Raw genomic sequence first — 27,684 nt, 5'->3', positions numbered from 1 at the left:
CCAAAATCTATTCTCTATAGTATTATTCGGAAAATTACGCCAAAATATATAGTCTATAATATTATGATGGAAATTAGGCCAAAATTAATAGTCTATAGTATAAGGATGACAATTAGCTCAAAATTGATAGTCTTTAGTATTAGGATAAAAATAAGAGCAAAATCTATAGTCTATTGTATTATCATGACTATTAGACCAAAATCCATATGATGAAAATTAGGCCAAATCCCTAGTCTATAATATTAGCATGAAAATTAGACTAAAATCTATAGTCTTTAGTATAAGAATAAAATTTGGCCAAAATCTATAGTCTATAGTATTATCATGAAAACTAGCCCAAAATCAATCGTCTATAGTCTTAAGATGAAAATTACGTCAACATATATAGTCTATAGTATTATGATGAAAATTACGCTAAAATCAATAGTCTATAGTATAAGGATGAAAATTAGACCAAAATTCATATTCTATAGTTTTAGGATTAAAATTAGACAATGAAAATTACGCCAAAATACATAGTTTAAGGTATTACCATGAAAATTAGGCCAAAATCCATAGTCTATAGTATTAGCATCAGAATTAGGTCAAAAACCATAGTGTATAGTATTAGCATCAAAATTAAGCCAAAATCTACTCTCTATAGTATTATCAGGAAAATTACGCCAAAATATATAGTCTAATATTATGATGGAAATTAGGCCAAAATTAATATTTATAGTATAAAGATGACGAATAGATCAAAATTGATAGTCTTTAGTATTAGGATAAAAATTAGAGCAAAATCTGTAGTCTATTGTATTATCATGACTATAAGACCAAAATCCATATGATGAAAATTAGGCCAAAATCCATAGTCTATAATATTAGCATAAAAATTAGACTAAAATCTATAGTCTTTAGTATTAGGATAAAATTTGCCCAAAATCTATAGTCTATAACATTATCATGAAAACTAGCCCAAAATCAATTGTCTATAGTCTTAGGATGAAAATTACGCCAACATATATAGTCTATAGTATTATGATGAAAATTACGCTAAAACCAATAGTCTATAGTATAAGGATGAAAATTAGACCAAAATTCATATTTTGTAGTTTTAGGATTAAAATTAGACAATGAAAATTACGCCAAAATACATAGTTTATAGTATTATCATTAAAATTAGGCCAAAATCCATAGTCTATAGTATTGGCATCAAAATTAGGCCAAAATCTATAGTTTATAGTATTAGGATGAAAATTAGGTCAAACTCCATAGTCTATAGTATAAGGATGAAAATTAGACCAAAATCCTTAGTCTATAGTCTTAGGATGAAAATTAGGCCAAAATCCATAGTCTATAGTATAAGGATGAAAATTAGACCAAAATCCTTAGTCTATAGTCTTAGGATGAAAATTAGGCCAAAATTCATAGTCTATAGTATTAGCGTCAAAATTAGGCCAAAATCTATAGTCTATAGTATTAGGATTAAAATTAGGCCAAAATTCAAAGTCTATAGTATTTGGATGAAAATTATAGCGAAATCCATAGTCTTTAGTCTTAGGATGAAAATAAGGCTAAAATCCATAGTCTATAGTATTAGCATGAAAATAAGGCCAAAGTCTATAGTCTCTAGTATTAGGATGTAAATTAGGCCAAAACCGTAGTCTATAATCTTAGGTTGAAAATTAGACGAAAATCCATAGTCTATAGTATTAGCATCAAAATTAGGCCAAAAACCATAGTGTATATAATTAGCATCAAAATTAGGCCAAAATCTATTGTCTATATTATTATGATTAAAATTACGCCAAAATCCATAGTCTATAGTATTATGTTGAAAATTAGACGAAAATTTATAGTCTATAGTCTTAGGACTCAAATTAGGCCAAAATCCATAGACCTTAGTATAAGCATCAAAATTAAGCCAAAATATATAGTCTATAGTATTAGGATAAAAATTAGGCCAAAATCCATAGTCTTTAGTATTAGGATGAAAATTATAGCGAAATCCATAGTCTATAGTCTTGGATGAAAATTAGGCTAAAATCCATAGTCTATAGTATTAGCATGAAAATAAGGCCAAAGTCTATAGTCTCCAGTATTAGGATGTAAATTAGGCCAAAATCCGTAATCTATAATCTTAGGTTGAAAATTAGACGAAAATCCATAGTTTATAGTATTAGCATCAAAATTAGGCCAAAAACCATAGTGTATATAATTAGCATCAAAATTAGGCCAAAATCTATTGTCTATATTATTATGATTAAAATTACGCCAAAACCCATAGTCTATAGTATTATGCTGAAAATTAGACCAAAATCCATAGTCCTTAGTATTAGCATCAAAATTAAGCCAAAATATATAGTCTATAGTATTAGGATGAAAATTAGGCCAAAATCCATAGTCTATAGTATTAGGGTGAAAATTTGACCAAAATCCATAGTCTATAGTATTATGTTGAAAATTAGGCCAAAATCCAAAGCGTATGGTGAAAATTAGTCCAAAATCCATGGTCCATATTATTAGGATAAAAATTAGGCCAAGAGCTATAGTCTATAGTATTATGTTGAAAATTAGGCCAACGTCTATAGTGTATGGCATTACGACGAAAATTAGCCCAAAATCCGTAGTCTATAGTATTACGATGAAAATTAGGTCAAAATCGGTAGGTAAAGGTTTAAGGATGATAATTAGGCCAAAATCCATAGTGGACAGTATGACGATGGAAATTAGGCCAAAATCCATAAACTATAGTATTATGATGAAAATTACGCCAAAATCCATAGTCTATAGTATTAGGATGAAAATTAGGCCAAAATCCATAGTGAATAGTATGACGATGAAAATTAGGCCAATATCCATTTTGTATAGTATTAGAATGAAAATAACGCCAGAAACCACAGTACATAATATTACAATGAAAATCAGGCTGAAATCGATAGTCTATAGTATTAGAATTAAAGTTAGGCCAAAAACCATAGTCTATACTATTGCCTATATTATTGTCTTTCTCTTCATAATGGCGTTGTGACGACGTCGAATCGTCGAGGTTTTCGTCAGCGTTGCTTAAGTTTAACTTGATTATTCACGTCTCTGCTTTGATAAATCTCTCGTGATTAAAAAGTTACAGGGCGTGTTTTTTTACTACGTACTTGGTTACGTTGCATTTCATTGTTTAAAGTAAGCCAACATTAACTTTTAGTTTCAAAAGCTTTTCAGTTATTTCATTGCATTGTACAAAAAAATCGAAAGATACTCCTATCGCTTATATGACGAGGTCGTTTTCATGAAGTGTGGACTTTGGAAGAACTACAGAACTACAGAATGTAAAAGAAATCCTATTATAAAACTTACATTGACCTGTTCGTATGTAAATCAATAGAAACGATCATATTCTCTATAACGTAATTTCGGTGTTTCTTACTGTTAATAAAGCGCATGCGTGTGCGCAATATTGTACCTAATGCTATACCACATGGATTAAAAGTTGATGTGAAATATAAGACTCTGGTTGATTTGACCCTGCGAACCATATACGGAAAGGTTCACATTATCCGCAAGGATTTTGTGGATCACCCAGCCGCGCTTCCACTTAGAAGCGGTCCCGGCAGAATTGATCTTGTGGGAATTTTTTTTTGTTTTTTTAGTTTTGATAGTTTTTATTTTTTTTGGTGGCTTGTCCCTCAAGTTACCTTGAATGGCTATGCCAAGGCAATTTAGAGAAACAAGACACCGCCAGCCAGTATTCACACACACACCACTTTAAAAGAGACTAGAAACGTTTTAAGAATATCGTAAAATCATTTCGTAAACGCACAGAAAACGTATCAGGGTTAAGCTCTATGTTTATCAGCGGTTCAGTCTTTCACTTGACATTGGCACTCAGAGCCAAGTCATCAAAAAGGAAATAAAAATCAAAACTAAAAAAAAAAGACCAATTCCCACAAGGTCAATTCTGCCGGGACCGCTTCTAAGTGGAAGCGCGACTGGGTGATCCACAAAATCCTTGCGGGTAATGTGAACCTTTCCGTAAACGGTTCACAGGGTCAAGTCAACCAGAGTCTTATATTTCACATCAACTTTTAATCCATGTGGTATAGCATTAGGTACAATATTGCGCACACGCATGCGCTTTATTTCACCAACACCCTAAGGACAAGGTGGCATCTCATTTACTTGAAATGTTCAATATGTGTTCTGGACATCAATGAAAGCTTCCGGTATCTGCTTTTCATTTTTACATGAATTCTGATAGTGTAAAAGGTATAACAAAATACAAAGTTGAGGTCAGCTTTTTCCATGGTACCTTTTTCTTACTTACCTGCTATAGAACAAATATTAATAGAAACCCTACTTTTTATTTCTAAAGAGGGTGAGTTTTAACACTTTTGTCAAAAAATCTTGTCGTGTTAATATTCCAGCTATTTTCTAATGAAAAGACGTAAACGAAAGCTGTATATTTTCTCGAACTAAGAAGCGATATCACCAGAAGCGCGGAAGGGGTTAATTGCGGTACTTTTCAATTTTCATTGTATGACATTTTTCGCATTAAGGAGCGATGTTATCAGAGGCACAAAAAGAGTAACTTATTAACTTTTAAAGAATATTAAAAAAACTGACGCCCACATCGTTAACTCTGTTGGCGCTTGACAACGTCAGGGTCAACAGGAGGATTCATACAATCCTTTATGAATAACAACACAAAGGAGAAGTTTTACACCGCCCTATTGAATGCGAGCAATCTCGTCTTAATTAAATTACAAAAGAACAAAAGCAATGTGGATCGGATTTGTCATAGTGAACAAATCTAAACCTTTTTCCTTCCAGCTCTCTCGAGAACCTGTGAAAACATTAGGAGAAAAACTATCGTTGTAAAGATTATTATAAACTTTTTCGAGAGAGTGCTAAATGTGATCATAACACCCTCAAAAGTTGGTCTAAGAACTTGCCGAACCTACCAGAAGAGTAGTCCATGCTCCTCACTAATGTTTGCTTTCGAACTGCTACATCGACTTCTTCCAACTAATAAAGAGACCTACGAGGTTTAAACTAAACAATGACGATAGATGCTCTTTTCGTAAACTTCTCGACTCTTTGTAGCACACTTACCTAGGGTGCGCCGTCGATAGTCCTATTGTTTTTCAGTTGCCTGGATTAAGAAACAAGTAATCTTGTTGAGCGGGCGAATTTTATTTCAAAATTGACCTACCTTCTACTCTGTACCATCGGGCACGCCGCCAGCTAGATCTCTTTATTCTTTTCATAGAGAATTACTTGAGCTCTTGTCAAAATAAATGAACTTCATCCTGGTTATTTCCAATTTTTAACAACTTGAAATACGCAATGGATGACAGAACGTGCTCTCGTTCCTCGTACTGTATCAAAATTTATGGTGGTAGTCATGTGACCTTTTTTCGTTCTTTGTTTTTATGAAGTGGAGCCATTGGCCCAGTTATTTAAACAGAGTCTAACTTAGGCCGCGGTTTAAGAAAATTAGTGGGCCTCCAAATCTGTTTATAAGTGGTTTATTTTAAGTAGATAAATAGTTTTCTAGTCTGGGATGCAAGCCTTCTTGTTACCGTCAGCAGCAGACAATGGTCAGATATGACTTTTGGTAAAATTGAAAATGGCTTAAAACGTGGTTTGTTAAACACCGTCTAAACTGTCTTTTAATAACTGACCCATTGTTAGTAAAAGCATATCTTGTAATATATGTTACTGTCTCGCGATTCTTTCTCTTTCTTTCTTTTTTGTTTGTTTTTATTTTTTAATGACCTAAATCTAACTTGTAATTGTGTAACGTTCTAAATAAAGTATTAACAGTAAAGTGTTAAAAAGGTAGTTTAATGGCCTTAGCTCCCACAAGTCTCCTGTAGCTCAGTGGTAGAGCATCCGAACTAGTAATCGGAAGGTCTTAGGTTCGACTCCTGTTGGGAGAACTCGGATTTTTTTGTTTTTTTTTTTTGTTTTGTTTTTGTTTTTGTTTTTGCGATTATGCCTGTGTTGCTGACTTAAAAAATTAATCCATCGTCTATTCACGAGGCTAAAAACTGTCACATTTCTTTCACAATAAAAGTAACAGTCAAAGTCATAGTTATAGCCATAGTGTAGAGATAGTGATAGTCATAGATATAGTCATGAGCACAGCCACAAGCATAGTCGTAGTCATGGGCACAGGCATAGTGATAGTCAAAGGGTCTTCACATAGGCATAGTCATAGCAATAGTCATATTCAGTCATAGCCATAGCCATAGACATAGTCATAGTCATAGTCACAGTCACAGTCACAGTCACAGTCACAGTCATAGTCAGTCACAGTCATAGTCACAGTCACAGTCACAGTCACAGTCACAGTCACGGTCATAGTCAGTCACAGTCATAGTCACAGTCACAGTCACCGTCACGGTCACAGTCACAGTCACAGTCACAGTCACAGTCACAGTCATAGTCACAGTCATAGTCACAGTCACAGTCCTAGTCATAGTCATAGTCACAGTCACAGTCATAGTCACAGTCACAGTCACAGTCACAGTCATAGTCACAGTCACAGTCACAGTCATAGTCATAGTCATAGTCACAGTCACAGTCACAGTCACAGTCATAGTCACAGTCACAGTCACAGTCACAGTCATAGTCACAGTCACAGTCACAGTCACAGTCATAGTCACAGTCATAGTCACAGTCACAGTCACAGTCCTAGTCATAGTCATAGTCACAGTCACAGTCACAGTCACAGTCACAGTCACAGTCACAGTCACAGTCACAGTCATAGTCACAGTCACAGTCACAGTCACAGTCATAGTCATAGTCACAGTCACAGTCATAGTCACAGTCACAGTCACAGTCACAGTCACAGTCACAGTCACAGTCACAGTCACAGTCACAGTCACAGTCATAGTCATAGTCATAGGCATAGTCATTGTCATTGTCACAGGCAAAGGCCCAGTCATATCGTCATCAGCATCCTTAGATTAATTATAGCCATAGTTTTCTCATAGTCATAAACATAGGCACAGGCATTCGCATGGTCACAGCCATAGACATAAGCTAAGGCATTGGTATAGACATGGTCATAGAAATAAGCATAGTCAGCCATAATTATGGCCATAGTATATAGTCATAGTCATAGCTATCGTCATAGTCATGTAGCCGTAGTCATAGTATTAGCCATAGACATAGTAACAATCAAATCGCTACACAAAAGTCACATTCATAGCGATAGTAATAGTTATAGTCATAGTCATACACATACTCTTAGCCTTAGACAGTCATTGTCAGTCATACTGGAAGTCATAGTCAAATAGGAATAGTCTGGTAATGTCATAGTATTTTCATAGCCATAGTCATATCTATAGGTATTGTGATAGTCATCGTCATAGCCATAGCCTTAGGTATAGTCAAACTTGGTCAAAGCCGTAGTCAAAGTCATATTCATAGTCATAGTCATAGTCATAGCCATAGTCACAGTCATAGACATACTCATAGCTGAAGTCATAGTCATAGTCATAGTTATAGTCAAAGTCAGAGCCGTACTCATAGCAAATAAGAATTATAGTCGTAGTAATATCATAGTCTTTTCCTAGTCATAATCATTGTAATTTTCATAGTTGAAATATCTGTCATCTTCACCTCCTCCTCCTCAGCAACAAGACGTCTACACATCAATACATATTTAATTTTATCGACTTTGTTGATGAGGTAAATTGGACACGGTAAAGAGATAATCATTAAAAAGCTGCAATTGTGAGCGCTAGCCAAGATACTCTCTGACGAAATCCTAGCGCTCGAAACGCCAGCTTTTTAATCTGCTTAGGGTGCCCAATAGACCCTTCTCCGAAATGGCGGTCGAAAATTCAAATAAGTTAAAATTAAAAAAACATATACCAGCACTAGAAAGAGCACTTTTACTTTAGTAACCCTTGCAAATTTTCAGCATATCAGGTTTAATATCAGCTGAGAAAATGTAAGTTGAAAAATGAACTGAAAATTTACAGACGTTTGTATGACTGGGGGTATAACGTATACCCCAGGTCATACAAACGTCTGTAAATTTGTGAAATTTCATCTTACATTTCCTAAACTGATATAACACCTAATATGCTGACACTTTGCAAGGTTACTAAAGTAAAGGTGCTCTTTCCAGTGCTGCTATCAGTATTTCATTAAGTTCAATTTTAACTCATTCAGATCTGTTGCCGCCAGTTTGGAGAAGGCTCTATTAACCTCATCAACATAGTTGAGAAAACTAAATATTCTTTTTAACCCCACCCCTCTCCCAAATCACCACCACCACCGATGCAGCCCCACCATTATTTTAAAAACGTACCTCTTTGGATGTCAGTAGTGCAGGAGCACTCCTCCATTCCAATGAATCTGTTGATAAGGACTCCATAGCCAACTCCAGTTCGATGTCTGTCGCCGTATCCCGTCAGATATAAGATACCGTAAGATTATAGTACGAGTATGGCTAAGAAACCCGAGATCTGACTTCAGGTTTTTAGCAAAGTACTAAGAACAGATGTATCCTAGTAAGCTTCATTTTATTCTTTGTGGACGATGAACTTGACGCAGCCGTTGATAGCTAAGCCCTTTTGTGATTCCTAAAAGACGACATCACCTACGTTTTGTTGACTTGTTTTCGCCACTATGTTGTTCTCTTAAACACTCTTCGTAAAATGACGACCGCTATCTCGTTTTCCCGCTAAACTGACACTGGTTCAGGCGAGCGCGCTCTTTGTCTATTGGAAAAACTTGTACTTGTACTAGAATCTAAACGTTTCTAGTAGCACGGCATCTGTCTCTACCATGTTTCCCCTGCATGCCATTCAAGTAGGGCTGTAGAACAATGGTTTCATCAGGCTCGGTCAGTTTGTCAATGTGTGGCAAACCGAAATTGTTTCCTCTTGAGGTGAAAGCATTAAACTTCTTGAACTTTCAATAAAAAAATACGTAGCTAACACCCACGTTGCTTGTAACAACCAAACATTAATTTGCTCTTTTTATTTTACAGGAGAAAGGTTCAGTTGGGCGAGGCGCTATCGCAGGCATAATAATTGGCACAATCATGTTTGTGTTATTAATTGCTTTCTTGCTGTGGTTCGTGAAAAAGAACAATTTCCCTTCGAGAGCTTTCTACAAAAAGGTAAGAATCTCGACTCCTTGTTTTATTGTTTGTTTGTTCAGAAATGATCTGCTCCACCGAGTTTTTCTTCATGTCGGCGTTAATTCCATCAGGCTTGGCCGGTTCTACAAGATTTTTCGTTTTAAGTTTCCCCAGTTGTAAAATTTTAATATCAAAAGTTATCACTGATGACGTTTCTCCTCAGAATGTGGATACAGTGCGGTTCAGTAACGAGGCTTACACTGGCAATAGCGTGATGTCATTTGATAACGTGTTATATGACAACCTTGATTCAGACCCAGTCCTCATGCAGCCATTGGACTTTCCAATTGACGACAAGCACCCTCTACCTGAGGTTAGTTATTGAACTGATTCATTTGGAACGTACGGCCATACTTGGGTTGGGGGAGGGGTCCCAGGGATAGGGGTAAGAACTCTCGGAACTTTCCCCTGCCGCCGTTTAAACAATTAGCCCCGTCCTGTTCCCAGCCGAGATCCTTCTTCCTGTCCTCTGTTTTCCAGCCTACCCTTCTTATATCTCGTGCGTTTTTGTGCGGATTTTCTGTATTAAAGCAACACCACTCCTGACTTAACAAAATTTTCCCGCTTGGCACCAGTTGCCTTTTCCCGCGGTTAGTACCTGTTACATGTTTTTGCGCGCTTGGAGTTAGTTGCTTATTTTCCCGCGTTTACCTGTTACACGTTTTCCTGCTTGGCAACAGTTGCCTTTGCCCGCGCTTACCGCTTAGTTGCTTATTTTCCCGCGGTCACCTGTTACATTGTTTTCCCGCTTGGCACCAGTTGCCTTTTTCCCGCGCTTAGGACCTGTTACATGTTTTCACACGCTTGGCGTTAGTTGCTTATTTCCCGCGCTTACCTGTTTCACGTTTTCCCGCGTAAGGTACTGGTTGCCTGTTTTCCCGCACTTGTCAACCGTTACTTGTAATTAGCTCTGCTCATGACACTTTTCCCGCCACTCTGATTGGCTGTGCGTTTGCTTTTAATTTTGGTTTCGTATCTTAGCATTCATGATAAACCTTTTTTTATAATCTTCCATTTGTTTCTTGTTATTTGGCAATCTTTTGCAGGGTCATCCAATGGAACATCTTGATTTTAATAATCCTCTTTATCGCGAAATGATGGGCCTAGACGCTGTGCAACCAATTGATCCATTTTTTAGATCGGAGAGAAATCAGGTATAACAGTTGTGAACCTTGTTAGTTTTTGCTTTGCAAGTTTGATCCGCAAGAAATGTTACTCAACGCATGAGTTTCACGCACAGTACACATTATTATCTTCGGTAAACATTGAAAGTCTTCGAGTGATAAACTAACGACGTTTACCATACTAGATTGATTATAGAGCGGTTTTCAATTGAGTGTCGAAAGTAATTTCGCGTTTGTTTTGGTTTTGCATTACTACTCTCTGTGATTGGTTAAAAGAAAAACTCGCGCCACTTTCTCAACCAATGGGAATCCAAACCAAAACCAATCGTGTTTTCATCGCACGCGTTTTCCCGCGCTTGGCGCCAGTTACATGTATTTGCTTCGAATTCTGATTAGCTCGTTGTGTTGTTTACATCTGATGCGATTGGCAAGAGTAATTACTTTGGTTTTGGTTTTACGACATCCAATTGGAAATAACCAGATTACTGATACTTCTGGGTTTGAACCAGTTCATGAACAAGTCTTTTCAAGGACTAGTCTTACCCAGACAATCACTCTTCACAAACCTTGTATACTCGTATTCTAAAACATTTCACTAAACAAAGTATTTTCACGGACTACCCTCACCAATATGGTCACACTGGACAGGCTACTGATCGTCCTAGGTTCAAAATCATTTAATAAACAACACATTCTTTCGCTCTCAACCGAACGATCATACTAGACAGACTTCTGACTATTCAATTACTAATGAATCGTGTTTTGAACGACCATTCTCACAATCGCACCGGACAAACTTCTTAGGCTTCTAGGTTAACACTACTTACTAAATAAAAATATTTGACAATTGTAACGTTTTTCTACAGGTTCTTTCACCAGAGCACCTTGATTTTGATAACCCAGGGTATGGCATTAAACCAAACTCAAATGATACACTTGAAAGACAAGGCGCCAACCAGGTAATAAACTATTGACTAACAGATAGTCAAAGGCAGGGTTAATATCTAACAATTATCCTGCAAAATCGCGCAAATATCGCCGTTCTAACACTTAGCCGACGACGCCGTCGGCCGATTTGACTAAAATTAGGGGATAGTCAGCAAGATTGAGCAGGATTGCTGTTTTGCTATTCAACACATTGATAACAAAACACAATTTTAATAATAATAATAATAATAATAATAATAGTTAATATTTGTATGGCGCAAATTAGCACCTGTATATGATCAAATGCGCCTAACAAATTGTATATGTAAAAAATAAAAAATAAAAATAAAAAATAATTAATTAAAAATAGCTATTTACAATTCTTACAGTCCTTACATCGTATTGTAAGCAACTCTAAATAAAAATGCCTTCAATTTGATCTTAAAACGTGTGAGATTATCCTCGTCCCTTATTGCGCTCGGCAGTTTATTCCACAGTGATGGTGCAGCAGCAGTAAAAGCCCTGTCACCGAGTGTCTTCTTCGTTTTCGTGGATGGTGGTACTAATAAAAGTTCAGAATTTGAGCGAAGACCATACGTGGAAAAATTCCTAACATTAACGAGATTACAAATGTAATCAGGTGCTTGGCCATGTATGGCTTTAAAAGTAATTATTAAAATCTTAAAATCAATTCTAAATTTGACTGGTAGCCAATGTAAAGAAAATAACACGGGAGTAACATGGCTAAAGCGCGGAGTTGAACAAATCAGCCTGGCAGCTGCATTTTGCACGCGTTGCAGCTTATTTTATGTAGATAAGCCGAAGATGATCTTGATTGTGCCATTTTTCTTCCTGGCACACGAAATTACGTATATCGCAGGATATCTGTTGACAACAGATGACGAATGTTCAGTGCACCATGACCATATTTGGGCAGTGTTACAATGTGTTGAATAATAATGACAATTATTAAAAACTGGATCATTGTATAATGCAATTCCATGGATTTGATTGGCTTAGCGGCCATGGTATATGAGCCATTATACCATGCCCGAGAACAGGGACCATTAAATTGTCTTCTTGTTGTTCTTGCAAAGTGAAATCATTCAAGATTTAGCAATATTTCTTGATTGTTTTTAATAAAACAATTATTCCGCTCGCGCTTGTTGGATATGAGATGATTATCATCTCATATCCAACGCGCGCTCGTGGAATAATTGTTAAGTAGACTGTATGTCATACCTGCAGGCTTCAAGTGAAGAAGGGAACAAAGAATTTGCCAACCCAATGTATGATGACTTCTCGGGAGCTCATAAAACGGATTTCAAGGTATAACAATTTACAATTTACAAAGCTATCGTACGGATAAAAATGGCGTCTGTACATTTTACCACGATACCTTGCGAACCTAACAAAGCCAATGGACACATAGAAAGCCATATTTTTTGCGAAATTCGTCCGTGTACTAACAACAGTGAGTATGCTAGGTTTGAAGTTTTCAGAACTTTCCTGTGAGTTTTTATAAGCGTTGTTCGGGTTTTCGTATACTAAGCATTTATGGGTAAATGTACCAGTCGCCGGCCATCTTTACCGTGAGGTGGATTTACCTCTTGTCCATGCCTTCCTCTCTGGAAAGGAGAAGAAGTTTCTGGAAACAGTATTGCTGAGTTGTTCTTTCCCCACTGTTTGTGACATCGCGATTGACAGCTACCAATAAGTGCAGGTCTGAGATCTTTAACACGTGATTCAGCCACAGTACATCACGTTGACTTTAACATGCCCTCTTCTAAACCATTATCCTTGGCCAAACGCAACATGCGACTACAACGCGCGACTACAAAGTGCGACTACCATGTGCGACTAGAACATGCGGCTGCTTGCGACCACGTTTGACCTCTGACAACTTGCGCATAGTTACTTGAGGTAATTTGCCATGAATTACGCCCACTTTGATGAACCTCAAATTCGCAAGCAAGGTGGCGCTTGTTTTATTCCCGTTTGGTTGCACAACGTGAGAGGACGCAAGCTCCTCTCAGTATTACATTGTTTCAAGTCCTGAATAGGTAATCGGACTGCCTGCTTTCAATAGCCCTTCACTGGGCTATTTAAAATAGTGCATAGTTTGTATCCAAGACGTGTTTTTTTGTCACTTTTATTTTCGTCTTTACTATCAATGCTTTCTGTTGTTGTTTCAGTTTAATCTTGACTCCCGCGTTGTTCCCGGTGAAGAAGATACATGTGAGTGGATCATTTATTACCTCAGCCCTCTACGTTTTTGTTCCAGCCCCCTCCCCCACCCCCATTCGATTCATTTCGGCGACCAAGCCGAAACAACCTTGAGGCCCAAAAAGGAAGAAGTATGACGAAATAGGATACCTGGGAACTAGACATCGTCCTTTGAATTAAGGACGGTGCATCCTAATACAGAAGTATTTGCGCAGGTTGTAAAAGTGCGGGAAAAGTAGATCTTGGCGAGGGATACTAAAATCCAAAAAGAAACTTAGGGGTACTGAACCACGTATTTTTAAAGATATTCAATGATTCTAAAATGATTTAAAATTCAAAACAATTTATGGATTTTTTTTCCAAATTTGGTCTTAATATCTCTGAAAAATGCATGGTTACTTCCAATTTCCGTTTTGATTTCATTAACACTTGCTAAGATCTGCTTTTCCCGTATAGTCATAAACCGCGCAAAAAATACCTCTGCATGAGATGGTACTGTCCTTAAAGAGCGACTTTTTTTCAAACGTCTTTTTGTGTAAACTTATTTTTGGAATCTGTGAGAATTTAACCTACTCAATAACAGCTAGTTATGAATGTTAGGGGTATTTCACTTACGCCAGCCGTGTATTTTTAATAAGCCTAACCTATGTTACTGTAATATTATCTTCTGCTGCTATGAAGCTGTGGGTAAGTTGTATAGTTTTACTTTTTGTAATTATACATTATAGCATTTAAAGGTGCATTTTACTGTTTTTACAATGTTTCATTTCACGTTTGATTTCAATTTCAGGTTAAGCGCAGCTGTTTTAGGACTGCGAGGAGTAAACGTAAGTGGCTAGCTATTGAAATACCTCGCATTGTCTATTTATCTGTGGAAACGAATGTTTGGTATAATCAGCAGAGTTGATAAGGTGCTGACGTTTCAAGCGTTAACCCTTTGTCAGAGCGAATGGATTCGCTCTGACAAAGGGCTAACGCTTGAAATGTCAGCACTCGAATCTCTTTACGGTGGCCAAATTACCTTTAGTAATCAGCTCTGTTGATAAAACCAAACAGTCCTTTCTACTCCCCACCGACTCAGCGCCTCAGTTTAAACACATAACCCTCTTATCTATTTCTTGCGGGTTTGCCGGATTATTATCCCGCTTATATTATTTCTCATTTGTGATTAAAGGAAGCGCGACATAGTCCAAATATGTCACCCTTACAAATGTCACGTGTCTGAAACCACGTTTGACGTCATGACTATTTCGTCTTCCATTATATTAATTCATATTGATGAGGAGCCGCATGGGTACACTACGCGTACCAATTTTTAATCAATCGATCCATATGCGAACAGTGTCTACAACGCGAGTTTTCCGCCGGATACTGCTTCTTTTAAAAGATACGTTTATCGATGCACTTTATCTGACTCACATTGTTTCTGTGTTGTGATCGTTTATTGTTTTTTTTTTCTCCTTTTTCTCCTCAGGTTTTCCCGGCATGCCCCGAGAATAGTGACAGGCACATTTGCTAAGCACAAGAGAAGTCTTAAGCTTCAGGGCGCTTTCCATTCAGCCAAACGTTAGGCTTTGAAGTTTCGAAAAATTTAGCTGCTGAATGGAACAGCATTTTACGGTTAACCGCAACCGGCTTAAAAACAAACCTGTTCCATTCACGAATTTTCTACGTAAACCGAAATAAAACAATGAGTTAACGTGGAATAAGCTGGAACCGAGTAGACATGGCCGAATGGAACGGAATTTTCTGGTTGTTTTGATTTTTTTCCGGAACGTTAGGACAACCTGGCAAGGTATACCCAAAATTCCGAAATTTCATTCCGTAAAACTTCTGTTCCATTAAATTCTTCACTCGAAATTTCCAGAATTTTTGAACGAGTGGAAACCGGCCTTAGTTACTGTGACGCTTGGAAAATCGTAACGATTGCTGTATTCACATTTCGCTTGACTAAAAGGAGTTCCTTTATCGCTGCTAAATGCTAAAGCAAGCAACGAACGCCGCAGTATTCCGTGTAACAGGCAGTAGGGGCCTTAAGTAACTACTACGGTGAGGAAAAGGAAAAAACGAATTCGCATTTTTTTAAATCTACTTCATGATTAGCTAATCTTTTTCCTTTTATCTAGTATCACCAAATTAAGGGTAGTCACTTATTTTCGTCAGGAGTAGTAGAGCGAGTGAAAGATGCGAGCGCGCGTGGAAAACGCCTTCCGCGAGGACACGCGATTTTCGTGTGCCCTCGCGTGTTTAGTTTCATATAACCTTTGTTGTCTTTGTATTATAATGCTATCTTGAACGTAAATTTTGAACTGAATCTGGTAAAACACTGAAACTTGTTAAAGCTACAGTGCAGCGCTTTGTACCTTTACTACTCATACAATTTTTTTATTAGTTTATGTCAATTTTTTTGACATATCTTTGACATCGCTCCGAGTGTTTTCGTTTCATTTGGTCGATCATATCCAATATACAAACAGGAAATGAAACATAGTGTCAACGTAGAACTTAGCACTTTCGCCTAGCACAGTTTTGTATTTCGATTGGCTAGTTCTAAACCGGAAGCCACCAGGAAGTTGTCGAAAAAGAAAAAAAGTCAACAATTTCTCAAAAATTAATTTTAAAAAACTCTGTGAGTTAGTTAAGGAGAAAGTGCATCACTGCATATTCTCCCCACTCCCCACGTTATCCATATATTTCTCTTGTTACTAGTTAGGAGAATTTCTTTAAAATCAAGACATTTTATCTTGTGTGATCATTTCCTCTATTCTCAAAACTTGCTTTTTTAACCAAGCAGTGGTTTTGTAAGGAGAAGTTACGTTTATGACCATTGTGGCTTAAAGGGTTAAGGGCAGTTTACCCTTTCCAGTGGTTCAATAGCTTATCTTTCCGACCCAAAATACAAAATTTGGAGAAACTGGGAGGTGATCTACAGTACTTCATATTCAGTCTTTTTTTCTAACAAACTCTGCCTTAATTTCCAGTGGTATTTACGTCGAAGACACGATAATGCTTGCCACGTAGACTCAAGTGTCTCTAAGGTTAATTTAGTTACAATTGTAACTTTTATTTAGCTGTTCAAATTTACCAAGATGTATATGGTATTTTTATATAACCAAGTTATCTAAGTTAAATTTTATAAAATAATTTCATTGCTGTTTTTATCCAGTCAAAATATGTTTAGTGCCAAATGTGAGCTATTCGCTAGATAAACTATAGATGAAACAAAATAAGGTCACAAGAAGCCAAAAGTAGTTAAAACAATAATGCATAATGTTTTGCCGTAGTGGTCGAAAGTAATATTACAGATAGCTGATTTTTGTTATTGATTCTTGTAACGTGTTCTAACCAATCACAACAATCTCTATGTTTTTCTAACCAATCAGGCGCGCAACCCAAAATCAATGGTGTGTTGGCTTATGTGCATTTCCCGGGCTTTACACCGGTTGGATACTTTCCCGCGCTTGGCATCGGTTACATGTTTTCCCGCGTTTTTGCAACGGTTACATGTTTTCCCGCGCTTGAAATCGGTCACATGTTTTCCCTTGCTTGGCATCGGTTACATGTTTTCCCGCGATTTGGCATCAGTTACATGTTTTCCCGCGCTTGGCACCGGTGTCATTTGTTTTTTTGTGCGTTTGCCATGATTGGTTAAATTACGGGTATTTATGACTACTTTCATGTCATATGCATTTTAACAAATAGAGGAAAGAAAGGTTGTGTACAAGTTGCAAAGAAGATACTGATTACTGATAGACTTAGAAGTGTTCAGTTCATTCAAGAAACCAAAATAAATGCTGTGTTAAGCGACTGTTGTTTTTTGAACATTAATCTTCAATTCCTTTGACATCCGAATTCACTAACATTATTCCTAACGCGAATATATTTGTAAAATATCACTTAAATCCCTTTCTCACGAAAACGCGTGAATATTCTAACATTACCAGAAACTTTAAAAATAACTTCTTTTTTTAACCTATACCGGACCTCTCCAATTTTGCAGACCGTCGATTTAGTTTTGCTTCTTTTCTTTTATTTTTCGTCTTTTCATTTTTCGATTTTTCTCACCCTACACAAGCCTTAGCTTACAAGATTACAAGTCACTCTTATTTGCTGACTTTTACACACTGAAAGTAGGAAAACAACGCCATTGATAAGGTTTCCCCAAGCAACGAAATATTAGAAAACTTTTGAATGCAGAGGTCCACACAACGCAGGAATTAAACTTGCTGGTAATTTTGCCGGATCTCTCTTGTGAAAGACCTCGTGTCAGGCGTCACTTGAACGTGAAAATACAAAACTGAATGCAAGGCTGGCACTACGGCAAAGGGCAGATTTATTATTGTTGGAAATATTGTTGGAGAAACACCTTTTGCGAAAACGTTTTCTAATGTTTTTCTGCTTGCGCGTAAAAGGAAACATTTGGGGAAACATTTTTGCTGCCGGGTAACAAAAACGATATTTCTAATTCTTTCAAGAAACATTTGTTTCCTCGGCACGTGTTTCCAGGCGCTGTTTGTTCACCCAAGAAACGTTTTAATTTGGTTCAACAATGTTTCCTCAGTTTGCGGGGGCCTTGAAAAATTAATTCAGAGAATAATATGACGTCAGTTGCGACGGCATCGTTTCGAGGTTGAGCCCAGGCTAAACCGAGTAAAGAGAGCTGGAAACACCTGGGCCAAGTTCTAAGTTTTTTTTATCATTCTTTATAGTTTTGCTAATAGTCATACGACCCTTTGGTCTTCGTGCATGGGGTTTGAACACAATGAAATTTGTGCAGTAGATTCTTTGGAAAACAAAAAACGGCATTTGAAGTAGTTTTCTGACCTTTTCTCGTCGGGTTTCCCTAAAAGCCAAGGATTTAGAGGATGGTTTCATGACATTTTTTTACGTTGCTGTACATTTGGATATAACGGAAAGACGTATGTTAAAGCGGGTGCGCACACGAAAAAAAGCCAATTTTTCAATAGTTTTTACTCCAAACTTTTAAAAAAGCTTGTGGGGAAAAAATATGAAAATAAAAGTTTCAGACTCCTCATGTAATTGTAGTGCCTGCTGGACACTACCAATATTTCGTTGAGAAAAGATAACTCCTGCCAAAATCATCATATATATGGGAAAATCCTCTGCTCTTGACTGCAATTGCAATCACTCTCTTTTTCTCCTAAGTTCTGTAGCACGTGCGAAGGATCTTGGGAGCTGCCAAGCCGCGAGTTCCTTCCTCTCCCCAATCCCTTCTCGTTCACTTATCTAATTTGCATAATATTACCGTCATTTTGCGTCTTTGCGCGAGTGGATCTGAGCAAAAAAGTAGGACTGTTCGCAGTCTACCTCTGCTCATGCAACAAAATGAACACTGAAAAGTGCAAATAAATATTAAATAGTACAAATCCGTTTCGAGTTATCTTTTCTCAAAGACGTAAAAAGGCTATTTTGAAAAGAGTGATGAGGAGGGATTGGGGATAGGGAGATTCCAGTGCTGACGTTTCAAGCGTTGGCCCTTCGTGGGAGAGAATCGCTTTTCCCACCGACGCAAAACCACTTTCTTTAGGAACTAGCCCCCTTACACACTTGGAAATTTTTGCGGTTGTAGTCGCGGGAAAAAGGTTTCCCCGCACACCGGAAGTCACGCTGTCTAAACCATATTAGGTAAACTTTTGTTCTTTACTTCCGCCGGCGAATCTGTATTCTGATTGGTTGTTCTTTCTAAGCCGTGCCTGTATACAAACGCGAACAGACAGGACCGGAGAAAGGCGAAAATTTGCAAGCAAAGATTGAGAAGTTATTCTCAATTCTAGAGCTTCTTTTTCACGGATTATGGAAGAGAAGGTGGATAAGAAAAGCCCTGTAAAGTAAGCATACTTTGGATTCTGTATTTGTAAAAAAAATTATCGTAAAAATAGCTCGTGACTACAATCAGTTCAAATTGATTTCAACTTTTTAATATGCTCAAGGTTTATGTACGGTAGACAAACTTGGTGTTATTTTCCGAGGTTATGAGTTATCACTTTACTTCGTGGAGGGTACAATGCAATGAAAACTTAAAATTTAAGTCCACAATCGAAGAATCGACTCGATCAAAACGCATATAGAGTGTTCGAATTTATTAGATCGATTTCAGTCTGTTCTATCCTCCAAAAGCTAGGTGCTTGAGATGTTACAAGTGCTTTGAGCTGTTATTTTACCTTATCACAGGATACGCAAAGTGTTACGGCCAAGCATGGATGAAAATTACTGGGATTGTAGCGTTTGTACGTACAGAAACGGCGCGGAAGCTTTTAAATGCGCGATGTGTGATGTGAGGAAAGGAACTTCAACAAGGTAACGCGTGGCACTTCTGAGCTTATTTGTTTGTTCTTTGTAATTAAGTTTGCAGCGTCTTGTAAGCGGAAAATGCTTTTCAACGCCTTGCAGTTCACTCTTCTTGCTCGCCCTGTTGTTAAATATTCACTGGAGACCATAAAGTATCCTTTTAGAAGAAGAACGTTTTATGCAGGGAGAACAACAGAGTTGATGCAATTTGATGCGAGTTTCATAACAGTTTACAAAGCCATGTGTCGTGCGTACGCCGGTCTGGAAGACTTATTATTTTATAAATTCAAAACACATGATCTAGGCCGAATCTTTGAATTTTTGTGGTAAAAATCAAAGATGCTTCATGACACAGGTTAATGTTGCTTTGTCTAGGTCATTTCCTGATGTATCTGAAAATAGTTTTGTTGTGGCCACAGTTTGTAGCAGTCATGTACATCACCGTACCATGCCCCCCTCGGAATGAAACCAGACTGTCTAGAAATCCCAGACTATAGCCTCTTTGTTACAACATTGCAAAAATGTTATTGCTTGCACACGCAAATTATTTTAAAAACAGGTCGATTTCATAAAACAGTCGGTTAAAAAGTAAACTCTGTGGTGTTTTGAAGACCTTCAAAAGAAAACTAATGATTAATCTTTATAATATACTCCCAGAACAGTACATACTCCACTTTAAAAACTCCTGTACATAGTGATAAAATTTTTTCCAATTACTCCAGTAAAATGCCTACAGTACAGGTACAATATTAAGTGTACACAAAAATCGGTCTGTTAAGCCATTAAAAAAATTACAGTTCTTTTTCATGTAAAATTCTCTTTGTAGTTCCGTTCAATAATTTTACTTTTCTGTTTTGTTTTTCACCCAAACCTATTGTAGCCCTCTTCAATTTCGATTTTGGACTATCATGTTTTAATATTGTAACTACATGTAAATCCAACTAATGCAATATTTTAAAATAAGATTAATGACTCAATCAATTTGGTAGGTAATTGAACTAATTAAGTTCTTTGTTTTAATCGTTTCATTTATTTCTGAATCTGCCAATATTTACCGTATTGCCTAGTTCAATGATCTGAGGGGTTGGGGGAATCCCATATAAACATGAAAGGGTAATCATCATACCTTTTAGAGACAAAGTTGGGATTGGTGCCACTTAAAGGGATTTTTAGTAACACATCGAAAATCGGAAAGACGCCATTCGGTTGATAGCAGCCAAGATATAATGACAAAATTTCATTTAAAGACTATCAGAATGCAAAGAAACTATCCAATGATATTTTCGCCGGCAGATGGCCAAGATAGAGAGGGGTTCAAATTTGAAAACGTCTGGCGGACGTTTTCAAATTTCGTTGTTGTAACGCACTAAAAATCGCCGGTTGTACTATATTTTGGTTCAACCTTTCGTCTTAGAATCACTATTAATATTTCTTTAAATAAGCGACTGAGAAATTAATTAACACAGTGTTCAAAGTTTAAATTTAGTGGATTTTGGCCAAAAATCATGATATTTCCAATCGATCTCCCATGATGCTGCCCCTTTAAGATGTTTATTAAAAATGAAGTTAGAATTACCCATTAGGGTACCGAACAGAAAAAACTACAACAGGAACTATTTATCAATCAACTGAGTTGGTACCTCATAGGGGTGAAAATTATACGAGCAAAATGAGATTCTGGTACCTATAAGGGTGATTTCAATAATTCCCAATGATTATCCTCATCTTTTTATATGTGGGAGTCCCCCCCTTCCCACCTTCCTCTCTGGTGAATGATAGCCAAATCAGTTACATGTTCTCTACTAATTATAAGTGCCAAAACTTTGGAATGCATTACCAGCTTTTACCATTCTTCACTTTTGATTTTTAAAAGGAACTTCAAGCGATACCATATTGAGAATGATGTATTGTTCAGTAAATGACACAGGCATACTCGGAAAAAGGAAATCCGAGTGCTCCTATCAGGAGTTGAACCTAAGACCTTCCAATATTAATTATTTACTAGTTCGGATGCTCTACCACTGAGCCACAAAAGACTCATGGGAGCTAAGGCCATTAAACTAGGTTCATGGGACAAACATCCTGCATATTGATTTCCAATCTCAATAGTACACAGCCTTCATTGTTTCTATCTTTTTCTTCCGTTAACACCGTCCAATAAATAATTATCATTTTGCATCAGTTGTTTGAGGAAGCCTAATTGTTACAAGCTCTTAGCTTCTTTGGGCTTCCTTGCCGTTCTTACTTATTATTTTATTTCTTCGTTGTATTCTCTCTGTGAATATTTTGTACATTAAATATTATTGTATTGTATGGGAAATAAAAAAGAAATAAAAATGAATATGTTCATTTGAGAGCCAGCTATTTCCAAGAAAAAATGGCATTTCAACTTAAGTGCATATTTTGTTCCATTTGGTAAAAAGTACATTTAACAGAAAACTATGATAAATTGTGTTTACGCAACCTAATAGTGAAAGGAATTTATAAATAAGTTTTATCTCTTATCTTGTTTGCTATTAATTTGCAGAAAACCAAGACTTAATTCTCAATTAGTAGCTCAACAAGTGGCGCAGCAGTTTGTCACGTCACCACCCCCCTTAAAAAAGGTGTTGACCAAGAAACCCTTCAAAAAATCAAGGTAACTGAGATTAATGTTCCATATAATTATATTATTATACTTACCTAGTAATGCTAAATTAGAGATTCTTAGGCCCGGTTCAGACGCCAAACTTTTGATGAGCCGAAGCTAATACCTCGAATTAAGGACATGAAAAGTTCGGCGTCTGAATCAGTTGAGAACAGCTTTTTCAATTTGGAACGGCTCAGCCGTTCCTCCCGGCCAGCTCAGCCTGGAATTTCGGCTTTGGAACAGCTTTGATTCAGACGCCGATTTTTTCATGAGCCGAACCTAATGCATAAATTATTATGACGTATTTCAAATAAAAAAATTGAAAATAAATAAAAAATGCTAACATTTCGATTGGTTGTGCTTCAAGTAAATTAAGTTCGGCTAATTAAGTTCGGCATCTGAATCAAAAGGCGGGATTTTCGTGATTTGGGCCGACCTTAATTTGAATTAAGTTCGGCTCATGAAAAGTTCGGCGTCTGAACTGCGGGCCTTAGACTCTTGTATTGAGTTTTTCTAATAGAGAAGGAGTGTGTGAGCATGAACTAGGTACATGTACATGTAGTGTCATTCTGGCGGGAAAACGAAATAGCCGTATCATTTTACTTCAAGTTTTTTGTGAGAACAACGAAGTGGCAAAGACAACCCCCTCAAAATGTCTTCTAGGTGATCTCGTGTCTTTTTGGAATCTTGAAAGGGCTTGGCTATCATCATTGAAAACAACTTTGTTAACTTCATCTCTCAGAAAGATCAGTAAAATGAAGCTTCGTGGGAAATATCTCTTCTTAGTACTTCGCTAAAAACTTGAATTCAAATCTCGTATTTATAGTAGTACTAGAACTAGAATCTAAAGGTCTGTGTTATTGATCCTCATTTGTTTATCTTATACACAACTGTGCTTTCACCATTAATATATATATATGTTCTGTTTAATGATCAAATATAATAGTATGTAACTATCTAACAATAATAATAGAGTTAAAAATAATAATAATAATAATAATAATAATAATAATGATAATTGTCTGCTTATGTTTTGGTCTTTGTCGTCACTGCTGTTGTTGCTGCTGATTATGTGTTGTCCTTTTCCTTTCTTTTTGTTTGTTGTTGTTGGTTGTTTGTTTGTATGTTTTTTTTTTGCTTTTTTTGTTTTGTTGTTCTTTTATTAAGCTTGTCCTATTTAGATTTCTTGCTTGGTTCAGTATATCTATAACATACCTTGATTTATATACATGTAATTCTCTCTTGTACAATTAATCCTAGGCTCTACAAACATTTCCTACATTTTCTAATATCCCCAAAAAAGCTCAGTGTCATTTCTTTGTTTGCTTAAAAGTAGGTGGTGGTCAACTAGAATTGCTACTTTGACCACCACACACATTTTATAATCTGTACTGTAATTATTTTATCTTGTAATCATCTGTTGTAACTATACTTTTCTTTCCATGTTAATTTTATGTATTTAAAACTAAATAGTGTGAAGTGTAAATATTGCATAATAGTGCATTAATAAGATACATTCTCTCTCTGTTGTTTGTTTCCAGACCGAAACTTAAAAACGTGGATAGGAGCAGCGCACAGCACATGGCTGTCACCGTAGGAAATATAACAGTCATAATAACAGATTATAAACTTTTAAAACCAGAAAATTCACCATCAGTTACACCAGATAGGAATTCCCCAGGTCCGCCATCAGAGGACAACGCTGATCCTGGCCCATTACTTGGATCAGAATTTACGACAAGTAACGGCATTAATAACCAAGAAGATAGTTCATGACATTTATATGTAGGTTAAATTTAGTATTATTAGGAACATTTTACAATTTCCATGTGTGGTCAGGGAAACAAGTATGGCCAGACCTCACTTAGCTAAGATCAACATGTCAAATAAATTTTACTTCTTTGGCGGAATATTTTATTTGCTTGATCAAATGTTAATATTGTTCTTGTATGAGAATCGAAAAAAACTAAATTTTCTTATTAGTCTTTCTTCTCTGTATTTGAGGTATGTAAGTGTAAAATGTCATTTCTGGGTGGGTACAATGTTGCGCAAGACGGGAGACTGAGGATAGTTTTAAAAGTAGGGCTGTGACATCAATACAGGAACACCAAGTCTTGTGGTTTCTCATACTATTTCTCAGTTGTTTCATTCGGAGTATTCAACAATCCCATTCATATTTTCGTCGACACAGTTTTCTTCCTTTGCACACGAAAAACAATTGAAGAATTGAGAAATCTCAAGACCACTGTTTCTGTATTGACGTCACAGTCCTACTATTTCCAGTCTCCTGTCTTGTGCAGCATTGCACCCAACCAGTAGTGAAATTTAACACGGGGAAGAAAATTGGATAAGGATTTTTTTTCTTTCGATTTTAACAAGAGAACAAAATGAAGATTTGATCATGCAAATAAAATGCTAGGATCTAATTTCTCCATTCAATATCACCAATTGGTCTAGCGTACAGGTTTTGAGAATAAAGAAAATAATCATCAAAGGTGAAATGTCTTGATCTTTAAACAAATCCTCCCAAATGCACTGTAGCATCAGAAAATTACTGAATGAACTAGCAAGTCTAAAAGTTTTTGAATTCTAGGCTTTGTTGAGTTAATGTTTGATTCCACGCTTCACAAGCTAAACTTCCTTGTGTGCTTCACAAAGGCCATTGCCTCTTTTGTGATCTTTTTGTCAAACTTGGCTACTTTCGGAGTTCAACATCTCTGAAATTCCAGCTAAAAAATTAAAACAGATCAAGATTTATCACAAAAAAAAATGAGCATTTTTGCCAAAAATTGGGCGATTTTTTAGCACCTTTTTTTGTTCAAGCAAAATCAGCACTTAATGCCCTCTTTTCATGGAGCACTTCAATTCAATATTATTATAAGAAAGACTTTGGAGAATATGCAGGGTCCAAGTCACTTAAAGAGAAATAATAGATTTGAATCATGGCAGCCTTTAGCTGATTACTTTCTTTATTCTCCCCACCTCTGTGTTTGACATATTATTGAAATAATTATTGTATGGTGAAGACTTTAAAGACTGAACTACAATGTAGACTGGGCATTCAGGCATCTTTTTGCCTTCAAACCCCTTGTGGGCACTGCAGATAGACACTAGTAGCTTGCCATACACGTATGCTATGATGAATTGAAGCAGTGTCTGTTCTAGTATTGATTAGTATTGCGGCAATTTAATAATACAAGCAAAACAAACATAACTTGCTCCCTGACGATGCAACACGGCTGTGAGGCTAATAATTAGGCAAATTAGGTTAGAATTTGTTTTTGTTTTTTTTGTTTTGTTTTATAATTTAAAAACTTTTCAAAAAGGAGAATTTAAGTTCATTCATATAATTATTACAGAAAAAATAAAACCTAGTGTAGAATATATTAACAGCTCAGAGTAGTTACCTCTATAACAATATTTTTTATCTTTTATCATTAATTTTTATCATAAAACCACTCATCTTGTTGGCTTAAACAGGAAGTTCCGGTATAAAAGGGGCCTGGCCTAGTCCTCATAAACCAACTTCAATGCGGCTTGGCTGTCCAGGTCGTGTTTCACTAGTTCCTCGACCGTCGCCTGCTTCAGGCCATGATCGCTGGACCACTTTTTAAAGTCAAAGCTCGTCATTACAAAAAAAAATTACAGATTGCTAAAACACTAGCTATAACACAAATCGCTCACTGATCGCAAAGGGGGAATGATGACAATTATGGCGGCGGTTCACTTATACATTCCGGGCGTGGTGTGGAATTTCCTCCGCGGTATTTAATTGCGATGAACAAGTCTATCACTCACTTCTCTCTTTCAGTTGTCAATCAACCATCTGAGCATAAACAACTGACAAACAACATGTGCCTTTTTCTTCGGCTTTTATCGATAAAATTGGCTTTGTTTTCGGAATAACCCTTGTTAAACAAATTAGAACTCGATATCTTATGTTGCTGTGGTGATATTATAAAATTTTGAGGCATATTTTTCAGAGGACGTTTGAGTCAACAACTTGTCACGACTGAGCAGTGTCTAAATTTGCATCTCATGCCCACAAAGGTCACTGTGAAATGAAGGAGGGGCTTGCCCTTTTATAGCGGAACTTATTGTTTAAGGGCTCTGAACAAAATCATCCCCAACCTAACAAGTTACATGACTGTACATTTTTCTGTTGTGAGAGGGGAGTTGAGGGGGGAGCAAAATTTTCATTGATAAACTGGAAAACTAAAACTAATGCTGTCCAACATTTCGATCATACTAGGTACCATCGAAACACCAGACTGTTTCTTCATGGTTTGAATATATTAAATGAGTATAATAGTAGTATCATCGAAACATCGGACGTTAGTTCTAATTTTTCTACTGAAGTTTTTCAGCAAACCTCTAAACTGGAAGACAAAAGGATATTTCAGAAACTCCTGTCCAGAACCTTTCATATGTGTTTTTACTGTAAATACCTCCTGACTTAAACCATAATTATTACTTGTACACAACACTGTATACCGAGAAACAAGACAAAGTGTTAACAGCTCCACAATGGCTTGTCATGATTCATGTCCATATTTGTGCATGTCAACAGAGCTTTTTTTGTTCATTATTACTCTTAAATATTAACGTACCAGGCATCTATCATGTTAGGATTGTATAAGTCACAGTTACCTCCTCGGCACTTCAACAACGTGCAAGAGAGATTGCATTGAACAATACAATGCAGTTTTATTGAGTGCAATATTGCAATGTGTCACTCATCCTTCAACTTTTCATGTTAACATCTGTGGGAAACATTACAGTTAGCCTGTGATTGTAGGAACCTTTTTCAGCTTTTGTTTCACCAGCCATCAGAAAAAGTGTTTGCTCTTACAGGCAATGTTGCAATTAATGAACAATGCAATTTTATTGAGTGCAATATTGCAATGTGTCACTCCAAGCCTTCAACTTTTTATGTTAATATCTGCAGGAAACATTGCAGTTAGCCTGCAATTGCAATGTTTGCAATGTCTCTTTCAGCCTATTTTTTTGTCTGCAGGAAACACTGCATTGAACAATGCAATTTTATTTAGTGCAATATTGCGATATGTCCAGACCTTTGTTTGTATGATACTCATTTGTATACTAAATGTCTTTCTGATCTAAAATCATATTCTCTTGCAAATCTAAAAGTTTCGCTTGTGGCATAATACTGGTATTCTATTAAGTCATTCATATCCTTGCGAGTTATGTTTTACCTCTGAATATAATGTTTTATGGGTATATGTTCAATCCATGTAGATTTTTATGTGAAAAGTAATAAAATATTAAAAATACTTTGTCCCATAGTTTATGACTCAGTCGTC

At 36.6% G+C, this 27,684-nt stretch overlaps 2 protein-coding genes across 3 annotated transcripts in view; both read left to right on the top strand.

Moving 5' to 3' along the window:
- The window catches only part of LOC146485889 (stabilin-2-like), a 100,038-nt gene extending 82,809 nt beyond the window's left edge, over positions 1–17,229 (top strand). For both annotated transcript variants that reach the window (XM_085102828.1, XM_085102827.1), the window contains exons 66-73: positions 8,993–9,124; positions 9,309–9,458; positions 10,192–10,299; positions 11,136–11,228; positions 12,445–12,525; positions 13,392–13,434; positions 14,213–14,249; positions 14,897–17,229. In XM_085102828.1, the coding sequence (XP_084958954.1) occupies positions 8,993–9,124; positions 9,309–9,458; positions 10,192–10,299; positions 11,136–11,228; positions 12,445–12,525; positions 13,392–13,434; positions 14,213–14,217 (612 nt within the window). In that variant the 3' untranslated portion in view covers positions 14,218–14,249; positions 14,897–17,229. The remainder of the gene's footprint in view (positions 1–8,992; positions 9,125–9,308; positions 9,459–10,191; positions 10,300–11,135; positions 11,229–12,444; positions 12,526–13,391; positions 13,435–14,212; positions 14,250–14,896) is intronic.
- Positions 17,230–19,121: 1,892 nt separating this feature from the next.
- On the top strand, positions 19,122–27,654 carry LOC146485888 (YY1-associated factor 2-like). Its single transcript, XM_085102826.1, has 4 exons — positions 19,122–19,271; positions 19,615–19,740; positions 22,259–22,369; positions 23,902–27,654. Exons 1-4 carry the CDS (start codon positions 19,237–19,239, stop codon positions 24,134–24,136), a joined length of 507 nt encoding a protein of 168 aa, XP_084958952.1. The 5' UTR covers positions 19,122–19,236; the 3' UTR covers positions 24,137–27,654.
- Positions 27,655–27,684: the final 30 nt, after the last annotated feature.

Source organism: Pavona decussata, unplaced genomic scaffold, assembly GCF_977016875.1.
Source record: "Pavona decussata unplaced genomic scaffold, jaPavDecu1.1 SCAFFOLD_24, whole genome shotgun sequence".
NCBI classification, from domain to species: Eukaryota; Metazoa; Cnidaria; class Anthozoa; order Scleractinia; family Agariciidae; genus Pavona; species Pavona decussata.
The sequence above is the reverse complement of the archived record's forward strand: the minus strand, read 5'-3'. Positions and strand labels throughout refer to the sequence as shown.